At 36.1% G+C, this 14,218-nt stretch overlaps 1 protein-coding gene and 1 long non-coding RNA gene across 2 annotated transcripts in view; both read left to right on the plus strand.

The window, feature by feature from the left end:
- The window catches only part of LOC100374031 (piwi-like protein 2), a 31,789-nt gene extending 19,411 nt beyond the window's left edge, over nucleotides 1–12,378 (plus strand). Inside the window, exons 13-17 of the mRNA XM_085493767.1 lie at nucleotides 3,241–3,329; nucleotides 4,020–4,125; nucleotides 4,463–4,654; nucleotides 11,136–11,308; nucleotides 12,028–12,378. Of these exons, the coding sequence (XP_085349893.1) occupies nucleotides 3,241–3,329; nucleotides 4,020–4,125; nucleotides 4,463–4,654; nucleotides 11,136–11,308; nucleotides 12,028–12,184 (717 nt within the window). The 3' untranslated portion in view covers nucleotides 12,185–12,378. The remainder of the gene's footprint in view (nucleotides 1–3,240; nucleotides 3,330–4,019; nucleotides 4,126–4,462; nucleotides 4,655–11,135; nucleotides 11,309–12,027) is intronic.
- Nucleotides 7,405–9,689, plus strand: LOC146730914 (uncharacterized). The gene is made up of 2 exons (XR_014927430.1): nucleotides 7,405–7,504; nucleotides 9,441–9,689. It is a non-coding gene; the product is annotated as an uncharacterized LOC146730914 (long non-coding RNA).
- Nucleotides 12,379–14,218: the final 1,840 nt, after the last annotated feature.

Genomic DNA, 14,218 nt, shown 5'->3' on the forward strand with positions numbered 1-14,218 from the left:
ACCTGCTCATAGCGACCATCTTCGGTTAGTCCCTTCGCAATTTACACGTTAATGACACTGGATAAAGCGACCACCTGTCCAACGCGACCAACGACCACCCTATTGTAAACGAATTCACACTTGAACCTTTGTATAACAACCACTCATTTTTTTATCAGACGATCGCGAAGAGACAATAGCTACTTGCGAATCGCTAACAGGAAAGCGGTCGTATGTTACGTTCAGACTACTGAGTATGCAGACTTTCCGGCTACAACTTACAACAAGGGGGTCGATCACATCGTTCGGGTGTGAAGTTGCTAAAATATTTCTCGTTGAATAACATCTGGAGAATGGACGGATGTCAGCACTATTTTATTGACCAATTAAAGCTTCAATTAAAACTAGCTTGTTTTTAAAGTTTCAAGTGAATTAAAACTAGCTTGTTCTCGATCTGCATCTCGCCGGCCCGCAGTTCCAAACGCGACTTTTCACGACACTTCACTGAACTGTCTCGCCCTTGAAGAGCAAATACTCACCGTCCCGTAAAAAAAAGACAAATTGCCTAGTTTTTTGAAATGAGAGAATATTTATTTACCTTGTAGACATGAAATATCGCAATATATGAAATAATAAATCATTTTTTGGCTCTGTTTTCATAGCGGGATTGCAGCATGCATGTTGACCGCCATGTTGTTTGTTGTTGATCGCCGTATAAATTATGCTAATCAGCTCGCGCATGAGCAAAACGTTTTTTTTTTTTTTTTTTTTTTTTTTTTATACTGAGGGTCAGTCTCGGGGTCATTTTCAACAAATTTTATTTATGTTGACCCTTGTTCGATATGACTGTAAATGCCGATAATTCGCAACAGAATCGGATTAAGTAAGAGTCGTTTATTCTGGGCAGTTTTGATACATCGACGCTTGCAACAATGGACTGCAAAACTACGCGTACCGTAAGTCTTCGTGCTCATTTCCGGTTCGTCCGACTTTCTATTTTTGCAGCCATCGTTATGATTTTGGAAAATTGTCTACCACTGATGCTTTCCTATTTATTATTCATTGTTGTTTTGCAACACACGACGTTTCCTGTGTACAATCGGCAGTGCTAACGATGTGACTAATCACCGTCTGTGTTTGGAAAAGTGTTGCCATTATTGTGAAAGCGGCCGATCGTTGACAGGTTTGCATTGTTCTTATGCCTTAAATACACGAGTAAATCCATGAAGTGAATCACTTGGCTCCAGCGATCATTGTGTATACATCATCCTAGCATATATCGAGAATACTTATTATTATGGCATGCAAACCCAATCGAAAAGCATTGACTTTAGAAGAGAGAGTAGTGGTTGTCCAACTTCATGACAAAGGCAAGAGTGCCCGGGCGATAGCAGAGCAGTTAGGAGTAGGAAAGACGCAGATTGGCTGCATTGTAAAAAGAAAAGCAGAAGTGATGGAAGAATATGAAAATAATGTCCCTGGTGAGAGAAGAAGCAAAATGCGCAAAACTGGTAAGTTAAATGAATTTATTTTGTGTGTAATATTTTCTTGAATAATAAGCATAAATATTAATGGTGTATTACAGCTTGATCTTTTTTGGATCTTATAATTTATTCCAATTTATTGTTTATTTTCCAGGCAATGAAGATGTAAATGAACTATGCTGGGAGTGGTTTAAAGATGTTACATCCCGTCGACTACCAGTGTGTGGGCCAATGCTCCAGGAGAAAGCACTCAAATTTTCTGCTGACATTGGTAACCATGATTTTAAGGCATCAAATGGTTGGTTGGAAGCATTCCGAAAAAGACACAGCATTGTTTTTGGCAAGATGAATGGTGAAAGTGGTGATGTTAGTTGTGATGTGGTGGATGAATGGAAAGAACGGCTACCAACAATTTGTGAAGGATATGATCTTTGAGACATTTTCAACATGGATGAAACTGGGCTTTTTTTTAAAAGCACAACGGACAAAAGTCTGCATGTCAAGGGGGACGACTGCAGTGGTGGGAAAAAATCCAAAAAACGATTAACACTGATGTTACGTGCAAACATGGTTGGAGAAAAAGAGAAGCCACTAATCATTGAGAAGTCAATGAAACCACGATGTTTCAAGAATATTAACCCTAAAACACTTCCTGTTGCATACCATGCCAACAAGAAAGCCTGGATGATTTCAGCAGTGTTTGAGGATTGGCTTCGCAAGTTTGACCGAAAACTTGGCAGACAGAAGAGAAAGGCAATCCGTTTCTTGGACAATGCCACATGTCACCCAAACATCACTCTTCGAAATCTGAAGCTAAAGTTTTTCCCCCCAAATACCACATCCATTCTACAGCCAATGGATCAAGGAATAATACAGGCACTGAAGTTAAAGTTTCGCAAGAAACAAGTGCAACACATCATCGCAAAGATGGACACTGATAAATCAGTGTTTGGTCCAGAGACTGTTAAGTCAACAAACCTGCTGGAGGCGATCTACTGGATTCAGCGAGCCTGGCAAGATGTTGATGAATCCACCATAGTGAAGTGTTTTAAAAAATCTGGTTTCCCTTCAGACCAGGATATTGCTGATAATCCTGAACAGGAAGAACAGGAAGATGGGTTCTTGGATGCAGCAGCACATGACCTGTTTGGTTGTTCTTTGCAGGATTTGGTTGTTATTGACAATGACCTTGCAATATGCAACACTGACACTGATTGGGAACAATCAGCTGTGCACTTGTTGACTACTGACAAAAATGATGATGACAGTGGTGATGAAAGTGACAAAATAAATGATGCCAAAACAACTATCTCCAGCTTAGCTGGAGCTGAAAAAACAGTTGAAGATTTAAAACAGTTTGCTTTACAACAAGGACATGAAGATATTTTAGAACAGCTTCTGAATTTACAAGACGTAATTTGTAAAAAAAAAAAAAAAAGTAAAGCTGTACAATTATCTAAACAAATGAAAATGAGTGACTTTTTCACTAAAAAATGATTTATCTGTAATAATTAATTTATAATAATGTAAATAAAAATAACACACTATTTATCATTGTTTTTATTTATTGTATGATGTGGATGTATGCTTGTCTGTTTAGCTGATCTCCCTTAAAATCCCCGCCCTTAATAAATATTCATGAATAAATTAGGCCACCTCTATATAATGACCACCTGTCTATAAAGGATACTTTGGCTCAGTCCACTGACTGTCCTTTATAGACAGGTTTGACTGTAACAGTTAAAGCTCAAATTTTATTCATTTTATGTTATTATAGAAAAGAATAATGGTTGTTGGTATTGATGTTTATCATGATGCTGTTCGAAGTAATAAATCAGTGGGAGCAATGGTAGCATCTACTAATGAGTAAGTATTTTATACTGGTCATTCCTCTCTCTTCAAATTTAGCTATGGAGTATAGATCAGTTAAAGTGGGAGGGTCGTCTCCTGGGCATGCGCAGATATCGAGTCTAAAACAATGATAGCAACACGCACTAAGAACGCAAAAGCTCATTGGTAGACGCTTGTTTGTAAACAACTCTTCCACTTTAAATGAAAATACTGTATTTTAAAGACAACTTATGAATCAGGCTGAGTGGAGTGGTGTAGCATAGTAAGTGAAAAGCTACATTCTAGGATTTTAGTTATTAGCAGAGTGGTGTGGCATGATTTCTTATAGTTCATTCGTAGCAAATAATTGTGACTTGTTATTTTCAGAAAGATCGGTGATTCCCTCAAACTGTACACTGAGCAACCCAGAATACCAAAGATGATTTATTCACAACAAATTTAATTATTATACTTGTTTGTCCATTTTCCTACCAAAGCACGCCCTCTATCAACGACGTGAATTTTACTTTTGTTTACATCTTAACTAAACTGTGCTAAATAATTCATGGATAGCATATAGATTCTGGGCATCAGTGGAATGGCGTGACAATTAGCGTCAATGAAAGGGCATGTCAGATAGTGGTGGTGTGGCACATAGTGGAAAGCCACATAGATTTGTTCACAAACTTTAACATCTTGAGTTAAATTATTGTCATTTTATTTCAGTAAACTAACCAGATGGTATTCAAGAGTTTGTTTTCAGTTGCCACAACAGGAATTAATTGATGGTCTTAAACTTTGTTTGACTGCCGCACTCAGAAAATACCACGAGGTAAAGATTAAATCGCTGCATATTGCATTGGAGTACACACTTGTATGAATATTATATATATTGTTATATATTTCTCTAATTAAATATACCATTTTGTGGAAGTGTGACTGCATGTGATCGTAGTGAGAGAAACAAATCTACTTGTTTAGCTTGACTGTATTTTGAGCATTTTCCTTACTATGCTTCCAATAGAATCCATTAATGTCACACTTATGGAAATAAAATTTACATGAGAATGATAGTCAAAAGCAGTATCATAGTTTTAGTACTCTAGACATGGGAGAAAATAGAAATGTCTTTCCTAGGTTTCTAAAAATATAGCGCGTAAATGTTTCAGGTGAACCACACTTTGCCAGAGCGCATCATTGTGTTCCGTGATGGTGTTGGTGATGGACAACTACGTGTTGTTGGTGGATATGAAGTAGAACAGCTAAAAGAATGTTTTACACACTTTGGTGATGCATATGATCCTAAGTTAGCTGTAGTGGTTGTACAAAAACGAATCAACACTAGGATCTTTGCAGATTATGTAAGTACAAAACATGTTTGTCTCCTTCCGAACAACTTAAGATCTGAATATCTTGCAAATACTGTAATTATTGTTTAAGTTGTCAGGTATGGACCAAATGTATCTGATAATATAACTTTGAAAGCATGATGGATATCATTAAAAGGCCATGTTAAATACGGGTCATGCAAAATATGCAATGCTTGTTGCTTTTTGTCATGGTATTAAACACCTGTCAATTTAAATTTTTTAAACATACTTTTAACATGTTCGTTGGTGCTTTGAAGTATTCTGTTTCACTTCAATAAATGACAAAACTCTGTGGATGTGACAGAAAATCATACATTGATCTTGTGATCTAGGAAAAGTGTCGGTAAAATTCAGTAAAATGAATTTGACATTTCATAAGAAAAATAAAGAACTCTTTTTGACTCCCATGTGCGAAGCACAAAATGGGAGTCTTTGCAGTTAGTGTGTCTGTATGTGTGTCTGTCTGTTCCACTGATATCTCAAGAACCATACATCAGTTTTTGATGAAACTTGGTGCATAGATGCTCTTGGCCAATGGGCAGATTTGATTAGGTTTTGGTAAAATTCAATGCATATTAATTACCTAATTTGCATGATAATAAGCTCATTTTTAGCTGCTCCATGATTGTTCCACTGATATCTAAACAACCACTGATTGGATTTTGATGAAACTTGGTACTAGGTTTTGATTAGTGTTTGGTAAAAATTACCTAATTACTAATTACCTAATTTGCATAATGATTAGTCAATTTTCGTTTTTGACTCCAGTGTGCAAAGCACAAAAAGGGAGTCTTTGCAGTTAGTGTGTCTGTATGTGTGTGTGTGTGTGTGTGTGTGTGTGTGTGTGTGTGTGTGTATGTGTGTCTGTCTGTTCCACTGATATCTCAAGAACTATACATCAGTTTTTGATGAAACTTGGTGCATAGATGCTCTGGGCCAATGCGCAGATTTGATTAGGTTTTGGTAAAAATCCCATGCATATTAATTACATAATTTGCATGATAATTAGCTGATTTTTAGCTGTTTCATGACTGTTCCACTGATATCTAAAGAACCATTCATTGGATTTTGATGAAACTTGGCACACAGATGCTTCAAACTAATGCGCAGATTTGATTAGTTTTGGGTAAAAATCTGTGCAATATTAATTACCTAATTTGCATAATGATTAATCAATTTTCGGCTTTTCTACTGATATCTCAAGTACTAATCATCACATTTCAATAAAACTTGGTACATAGATGTCACAGGACACTGCACAAACCTGATAGTTTTTAGGGTAATATCAGTAGATATTAATTACCTAATTAGCATAATTAATTAATTTTCAGCTTTTGATATTTCAAGTAGTAATTGTCACATTTCAATGAAACTTGGTACATAGATGTCATAGGACACTGCACAGACCTGAAAGTTTTTAGGGTAATACGAATACATATTAATTAGCATAATTAATTAATTTTCAGCTTTTGATATTTCAAGTAGTAATCATCACATTTCAATGACACTTGGTACATAGATGTCATAGGACACTGCACAGACCTGATATTTTTTAGGGTAATTTCAGTATATAATAATTAGCTAATTTGCATAATTAATTAATTTTCAGCTTTTGATATATCAAGTAGTAATCATCATCATATTTCAATGAGACTTGCTACATAGATCTTCTAGGATTATGCAGAGACCTAATTAGTTTTAATTGGATATTAATTACCAAATTTGCATAATGTTCCACTGATATATAAAGAACCACAAATTGGATTTTAATGAAACTTTTAAAGAGAACTATGCAGAAACCCAATTAGTTTTTGGTAAATATTTATGCTTATTAATCACCTAATTAACATAATTAATTAACACTGATATCTCAATTACTGATCATCACATTTGAATATAATTTGTTACATAAATGCTCTAGGACAATAGACAGGCCTGATTGATTAATTTTGGGTTAAAATTTGTTCATATTAATTCTCTAGTTAGCATAATAATTCATAATCTTTTTGTTCTGTTCTGTTCATATTACTGGTAGTTACCTGATGTATATAATTAGTTTACAGCTTTTCCATCAATATCTCATGTACAAGTAATTTTTAATTAATTTTTAATGAGTCTTCAATACTCTCAGCACACAAGAGTTCTTTCTAAGCTTTCTTTGATTTCCACTGATATCTCAAGTACTAATCATCACATTTCAATAAGACTTGGTACATAGATCTTTTAGGACTATCCAGAGACCTGATCAGTTTTAGGGTGAATAATTGTGCATATTAATTACCTAATTTGCATAATGATTAGTCAATTTTCGGTTTTTCCACTGATATCTCAAGTAGTAATCATCACATTTCAATGAAACGTGGTACATAGATGTCATAGGACACTGCACAGACCTGATAGTTTTTAGGGTAATATTATAATATTAATTACCTAATTTGCATAATTAATTAATTTTCAGCTTTTGATATATCAAGTAGTATTAATTTGGGTTGTGTCTGTGCAATGTGCGTGCACATTTTCATGTTACCAGCTTTTTCTCACACATGTGTGATCCAATTAAGTTCAGTGTTGGTACAGAGACAGAAATTGATGGTGCTATGGTGCACATCAAGTTATTTTTTCGATTCTTCAAAGTTTCACTGTGTTTTTCCTTGATTTTTAACATTTTCCCTTCAAAATCCGACTTTTCCCGAAATTACCCGAGTTTAATCCGAGTTTTGATGACGTTTACGCAGTTCTCGTCTCGGTGGAAATCAGTCAATTTTGTGAGGATATTGTATCCCGGAATCTTTATTTGCGCAACGCTTCTATGGACAAAATTGTGTCTCGTCAATTTCAAAGGTAAGAAACTGTGCTTGTTATGGTATTTATACACATTGTATTATCGTTTGTGTCTCCGGTTTGGTGATCGTGAGAAACTATTGCTAACCTGGCGAGAGTTTCGCCAGAAAAACTGCCTTTTATGGTTGTAGGAACTGATTATGTATTGTGTAAATTGAAAGTTTACCTCGTGACTTAAGAGGTTTGCAGTGCTCTCACCGGGATTCAAACGTCGTGGTGGTGTCGGCGCAATGCTGCTCTGAGACGCTTGCCAGACTCTGCCTCGCTCAAAATCATTATCGCCATGCTTGATTTCCGCAACATTTACATTTGTTTATGATTTCCACAGCTATTGTTCTGTGAGATGCGTCCTCGCTGTTCATAAACAGCCATAAACAAGTTTAGTTGGGTCGGCATGTACTCATTGAAAGTGTTGGTTTATTTACGTAATCCAATGATCACGCAATAGGCGAAGTTAAAAATATGTCGCTACTCAGGAGAGCTTGCCCACAACGCTAAATGTCCCAATATAAACGTACCGGTACGTTTATTTTTTCCACAGAAAAATTCCATCCGGCACATTTTTATTTGGTACGGTATTTATTTTTCTAAATCCGATTAAAAAAATCCTGCCTTTTCCCCCCATGAGAAACGAAGCCAAAAGATCGCACTAAAACATCGGTAAATCTGGTCTTTTGTGTTGCTTTCATCATGAGGTCGCTGAACTGTCATATTTAAATGCTTTATGGTAATTTGAGCACATGGGCACCATCCAGCATTTTGATTGGTTGATTAGCGACTTGACCTATCTGGTCATTATAAACACGTGTCGTGGGCATGGATAACATGGCGGATATTGTCTCATCGAGCGTTAACATGTAACCGAAAACATTTGCTTACGATAAAACTAAGTTGAATTTTACTTGCATTTCTTAACAATTCAACGAATTTATTTTTTGTACGTTAATATAATCACTACTGAGTACTAATCAACAATTACAACACTTCGAAAACAAGTAAGCTACCGTACCGTGCTACCAACAAAAAAATAATGCATAATGAATATAGTGAATATTTGTTGTTGTCATGTGAACAGTTTTTTTGATTGACTGTAATTTTCCAACATTCCATGACGTCTATTGTAGCACCAAATTAGGGCTTTTCACTCCTCCTTGACGCCTATTTAAACGATTAGACGGCATCTTGTCGCCAGCCACGAATGTCACACTAGACGAACTTGATCGATACTGCCGACTATTCCATGCATTTTTTATCGACGCACGACGACACGCAAATCGAGAAAAGTATTGTCCTTGCAACAATTTTGCGCAATACGTCACCACTATACAGTGACTGATTTTAATTTTTATTCAACATTAAAACAAACTACAGTGAGTTGTTCTATGGTCGTATAAAAATAAAATGAACTACATTAAGATACAGTAAAGTTAACCAACTAAACAGAATGCTAAATAAAGCTAAATACATGTAATATTACAAACACATTTAGAATCACAATAAACTTTTATGATACAGTACAATACAATACTCTAACTACTATTGCTAAGGAGTGGAAAATCACATTCACATTAGAGTCATAACTATGGAAAGAATATTTTTATATTTGGTGGAGCTGCTCATATATCATGAGCATACATTTTTGTATGTATTGTGCAGTTTCCCAGCCAGTCAGACTACTTCGCTACTTCATTACATCTTGCAGCCTTTCAAACAGTATATTGCTAGAAATGCATCAATTGTTGTCCATGTATATTCCTAATTGCTCAGTGAAAACTTGCAATTTCTTTCTGGCTGGTATAAATATATTAAGTAATATATTTTCGTACTGAAAAGACAGTACGAAAATATCTTTTTTAATTAAATTTAACAGCTAATGGGAACATATATGCTACAATCTCTGCTTACTTTTGACTAAATGTTTTTTTGTTTTTTTCAGGTGCAGAGCCAGAATTTTTTTCTCGGAAAGCAAAGCCACTGAAACTGCATATACAATGTATTACAAAAGCATACTATTCGCTGCATGTCTGACAATTGTATAAAGTTTTGCAGGTCGTCTTTTTTTTTTTTTGAGAAGTGCTGTCAACCAAAGCATAAATATGTGTTTCTCTGTACATAAAAGTTCAATTTCACATGATTTGTTAATATTAATGTATGATAATAAAAACTTGATAATATTTTTTCTTGATTCTTGCACTTTATTTGTATCATTGTCATATGAGAAGTACTCTTGTCCTTATTTAGAGATATTGAAACTAACTCAGGGCCATAAACTACATGTAGATCTGTACATGAAGTACATGGGAAGTAAAGTTGTTGACACAGGTAATGTACACCAAGGATCATTGCAGTTTCTCAGTTCTTCATCTGGTGCTAGTACTTGTATGACAAACGGTATCTTTGCTCTGTTACTGTTTTGAAATATCAGAAGTTTTTCGCTGGAACAGTTCTGTGATTGACGGTGTTCTTGTATTAGGAATACAGTTGTACAAAGAAGTTTATCCAAACAGACACAACACTGACTCTTCAACATATTTGCAGATCTGATTTGCATACTTGCATGTCATTTTACCTGTTGTACTTGTTTGTTGCTCTCTGGTGTTCTTGCTGAGAATGCCATAGAAATCATGTTTGCCAATTTACATCCAAACCAAAAACTGGACAAATTATATGTTGCAACTTTCAGTGTCATTCATGCCCTGTTTGATTGGATAAAGTTTTACGACTTGGAGGCCATTTTTTCCCTCAGAAATCTAAAAAAAACAAGCTTTTTCTAGCTGTTAACAGCTTTTTCTCAGATATGTTATCCAGTTTTGTTCAAAGTTGGTACAGGGACAGGTAATAATTGTTTACAAGTGCACATCGCATTCTATGTTTAACAAGTTATAAATTGTCTCAGAAAAGCCAAATGAATAAATTTTTACCCCACCCCCTAAAATTGTAACACATCAATTCTGAACATTTAATAACAGAATTTTAATACAGCTCATAATGAATTAATTCACTCTGACACAAACTAAGTTCAATATAAGTTTTTAAATTTTTTTCTGAGCGGGGGCTATGACATGACATGTCATGTCTTGTTCATTTTGTAATGATATCTTTAATTCTCTAATTTTGGTGAATATTTTTGTCATTTTTGGTAAAAGCCGAGAGGCTGCTTGTTTTTGGTTCCAATCACATTTCAATAAAACTTGGTACATAAATTGGCTGATACATTGTGCAGACCTCATTATTAGTTTTCAGCTTTTCCATCACTATCTCAATCATGAACAAGTAATTTTGAATTAATTAATGTGTCTCCAATACTCTCTCAGCACATGGGAGTTCTTTCTAAGCTTTCTTTGTGATTCTTTTGTGCCTCAATATATATGTATATAGCCTATATACATAAATTATATTTTTTGCATGGAGTCTGACCTTCCCATCAGTCAACCAGCTGACTTGATTTTAAGGGATTTCATCAGTCCTGATGAGAGCCCACTGATGTGCATATCTGTTTTTGAGACCAGCCACCTGAACATACCAAAGTCAATATTAAACATAAGTGTCGGCCAGTGATGCGTTACTAGGGTAACCTTGTTGTATTCATTTATTCCTTCATCTGTATTATTTTTTCTTCCCATACTTTCAGCGTGGACAGTTAGAAAATCCTAATCCTGGCTTGGTGTTGGACCACTCTGTTACCAGATTAGATTGGTATGATTATTTCCTGGTGAGTCAGCATGTACGCCAGGGTACTGTGTCACCAACTCACTATGTGGTAGTGTATGATGGATCAGCATTAAAACCTGATCATATGCAAAGGTAAGCGTTCAGTTCTCAAATCATGTATCCGTAATATGCAGTGTTCTCCCCAGAATTCTGTTCGCAAGGAAATGTGCATGTGTAATGTAGCGTGTGGTATGGGGAGGATTACAATCTTTTATTAGGAAATGCAACTTTTGTCATTTTTGCAGCATTATAATTATTCTGCTGAGTTATAATGGAAAAAAAATTATTGGTGATATTTGGTACTACATGAGGTGGGGGAGGACTCAAATTTTCAAAGGGGCAATGTCCTATGGACACCGATAATTCACATTTTAGGATTTAATATTCTGTATAGAATACTGTTTTCATGCCAAACCACTTTTCTAGAGTGAACCTTTTGTTCTGCAACGAGTTGTGCAAGAATTATTGGTGAGGACTAACAATTTTCAATGGGGCAATGTGCTATGGACACAGATGATTCACATTTTAGGATTTAATATTCTGTATAGAATACTGTTTTCTAGAGTGAACCTTTTGTTCTGCAGTGGGTTATGCAAGAACCCAGATGTATGGGATTTGTAGACAAAAGTTAAAATAGCACTTACCGGTAGCAATGTTTTCTTCAAAATCATTTTTCCAGTCCCTAATATTTTTCGCTTTATTTGAAGACAACTGTTAACAAAATTTATTCATCGTATGAATGTGTGCAGACTTATTTCTTGTTATTAGTGTTTTGTACGTATAGTGCTAACCAATGAGGTGTTTATTTTCAGATTGTCTTACAAGTTGACCCATATGTATTACAACTGGCCTGGTACAGTGCGTGTACCAGCACCATGTCAGTACGCACATAAACTGGCTTACTTAGTTGGCCAGAATATCCACAAAGAACCAGCGCATGACTTATCAGATCGACTCTTCTTTCTGTGAGCATGGTATTGGACCAAGTATAGCCGGTGTGGACCATCTGTCTTGAGTGACGCTGTAAGAACATATTAAACCATTCCCTACTTCCACAAAGTTAAAACTAATCAACGATGGACACAATAAACTCATAGAAATACGTAAAATTTAAAAGCAAAAGGTACCATTAAATAAATAAAAAAAAATAGGAGATGCTCGAATTTGTTTCCATAGAAACAGTGACTTGCTCCCCTCCCGTTTGTTTATCGGATTTCCACATTTGTTAGATTCTTAGTGATTCCTGAGGTTTTATTCTGTCCAAAATCAGGAAGTTTCCGCTCTATCTCTTTAATGCTGTTTACGCACAGTATTGCATCCTGATTTTCAATAATTTTAATAGCTTCTGGTCATGTGACATCAATTGTAGAAAACCAGTTGGTTATATTGAGTGTAATACTAGTGTCTGTCTCAGTGCAAATTTTATACGAGGGGTGATCAATATGTTCTCAGCCTTTGATACAGAAGGAAGATTTTCCTTACACTATTTTTCAATACACTTCAATGCACTTTGTCCATCGATGTTCCAGTTTTCCTATTCCCTGCTGGAAGACGGTTTCATCTTGATCCTTTAGATAGGTCTCAACAGCTTGGATGACATCATTAGTCTCAACACGGTGACCATGCAAGTGGGACTTCAGTTTAGGAAACAGGTAGAAGTCCGACAGTGCCAGGTCAGGCGAGTAGGAAGGGTTAGGTAAGAGTTCAAAGCCACATTCGGTTGCTGCTGCAACTGCCACCTGTGCTGTGCTGTGCTGTGTGGACAGGTGCATTGTCCTGGAGCAACAGCACACCAGCTCAAAGCTTTCCTCTTTTCACTTTGATTGCTGCTCTTAACTGTTGCAGTTCTGAAGCATAGTACTCTCCATTGATTGTTTGACCATTTTGCAAGTCGTCAATCATGACACCCTTGCTGTCCCAGAACACAGGCCCTCACATTGCCGACTGATGCCACTCGCTTGAACTTCTTGGGCGGCTGTGAACCCTTGTGTGTCCATTGTTTGCTCTGCTATTTTGATTCTGGATCAAAGTGGTGAACCCATGTCTCATCTTGGGGTCATAAATTTCTTGAGGAAGTCACCAGGATTTGACTGGAAACGGGCCTAAAGCGTCCATGAAACTTTCTACATTTGGGGCACCCACCATGCAGACAGCTTGCTCATCCTCAAGATGTTCGACAAAACATTTTGAACTGCGCCATAACTGATGCCTGATATGTCAGATAGTGACACGTCTGTCATTCATTACCATGCGATGGATGGCCTCAACCTGATTGTCCGTGGTAGATTTTGGGCGTCCGAACTTGGGTCATCTCTCGTGCTCTCCTTGCCTCGCTTAAAGTTAGCAACCCACTTCTTTACAGTGGAATAAGCAGGAGAGTCCTCACCAAGTATCGTAACTATTTCTTTTTCTTTGTGAGTCATCCCCTTTTTATAGAGATGCTTGATCATAGCACAAGCTTCTGTCTGGTCCATTTTGTGATTTTCGTCTCGCCTGCTGATTTTAAATTGGCACCACATGCTAATTAATGAATACCTAAATTTGCATTTCTATAGGTAGTGACTTAAGACGTTATAGTATAAACTTATACCCAAGAATAGGAGTTCTGTCCCTTGTTTCATGGTGAGGCTGAGAACTTATTGATCACCCCTCGTACTTTCACTTGTATCGTGTTCTTCTCATGATGGTGTACAGGCTCAAACCAAAATTAGTTCTATACAGTCGCTATACACATATACTTGCTATTGACAGGGATTAGCTAACACTTAATCTGATTTCGTTTTTCTACTAGCTTTTTATATCTGTTCAGTATTTGTTTAATTTGCCCAGTTACAGTGCAGTCTGAGCATAATCAGCTAGTTGCTTTCCAAACCACCATATATCTAAACTGTGAAGAGTAATCTGATTTATAAGTCTCATAATTAAAGTGCCTGTGAAATGCCTGCTATTTTCTGCCCCATTTATTTATTGGTACATCAATATTATTATTTTTATGTTATTAAG

This window comes from Saccoglossus kowalevskii, chromosome 19 (assembly GCF_978046115.1).
Source record: "Saccoglossus kowalevskii chromosome 19, keSacKowa6.1, whole genome shotgun sequence".
Lineage (NCBI taxonomy): Eukaryota > Metazoa > Hemichordata > Enteropneusta > Harrimaniidae > Saccoglossus > Saccoglossus kowalevskii.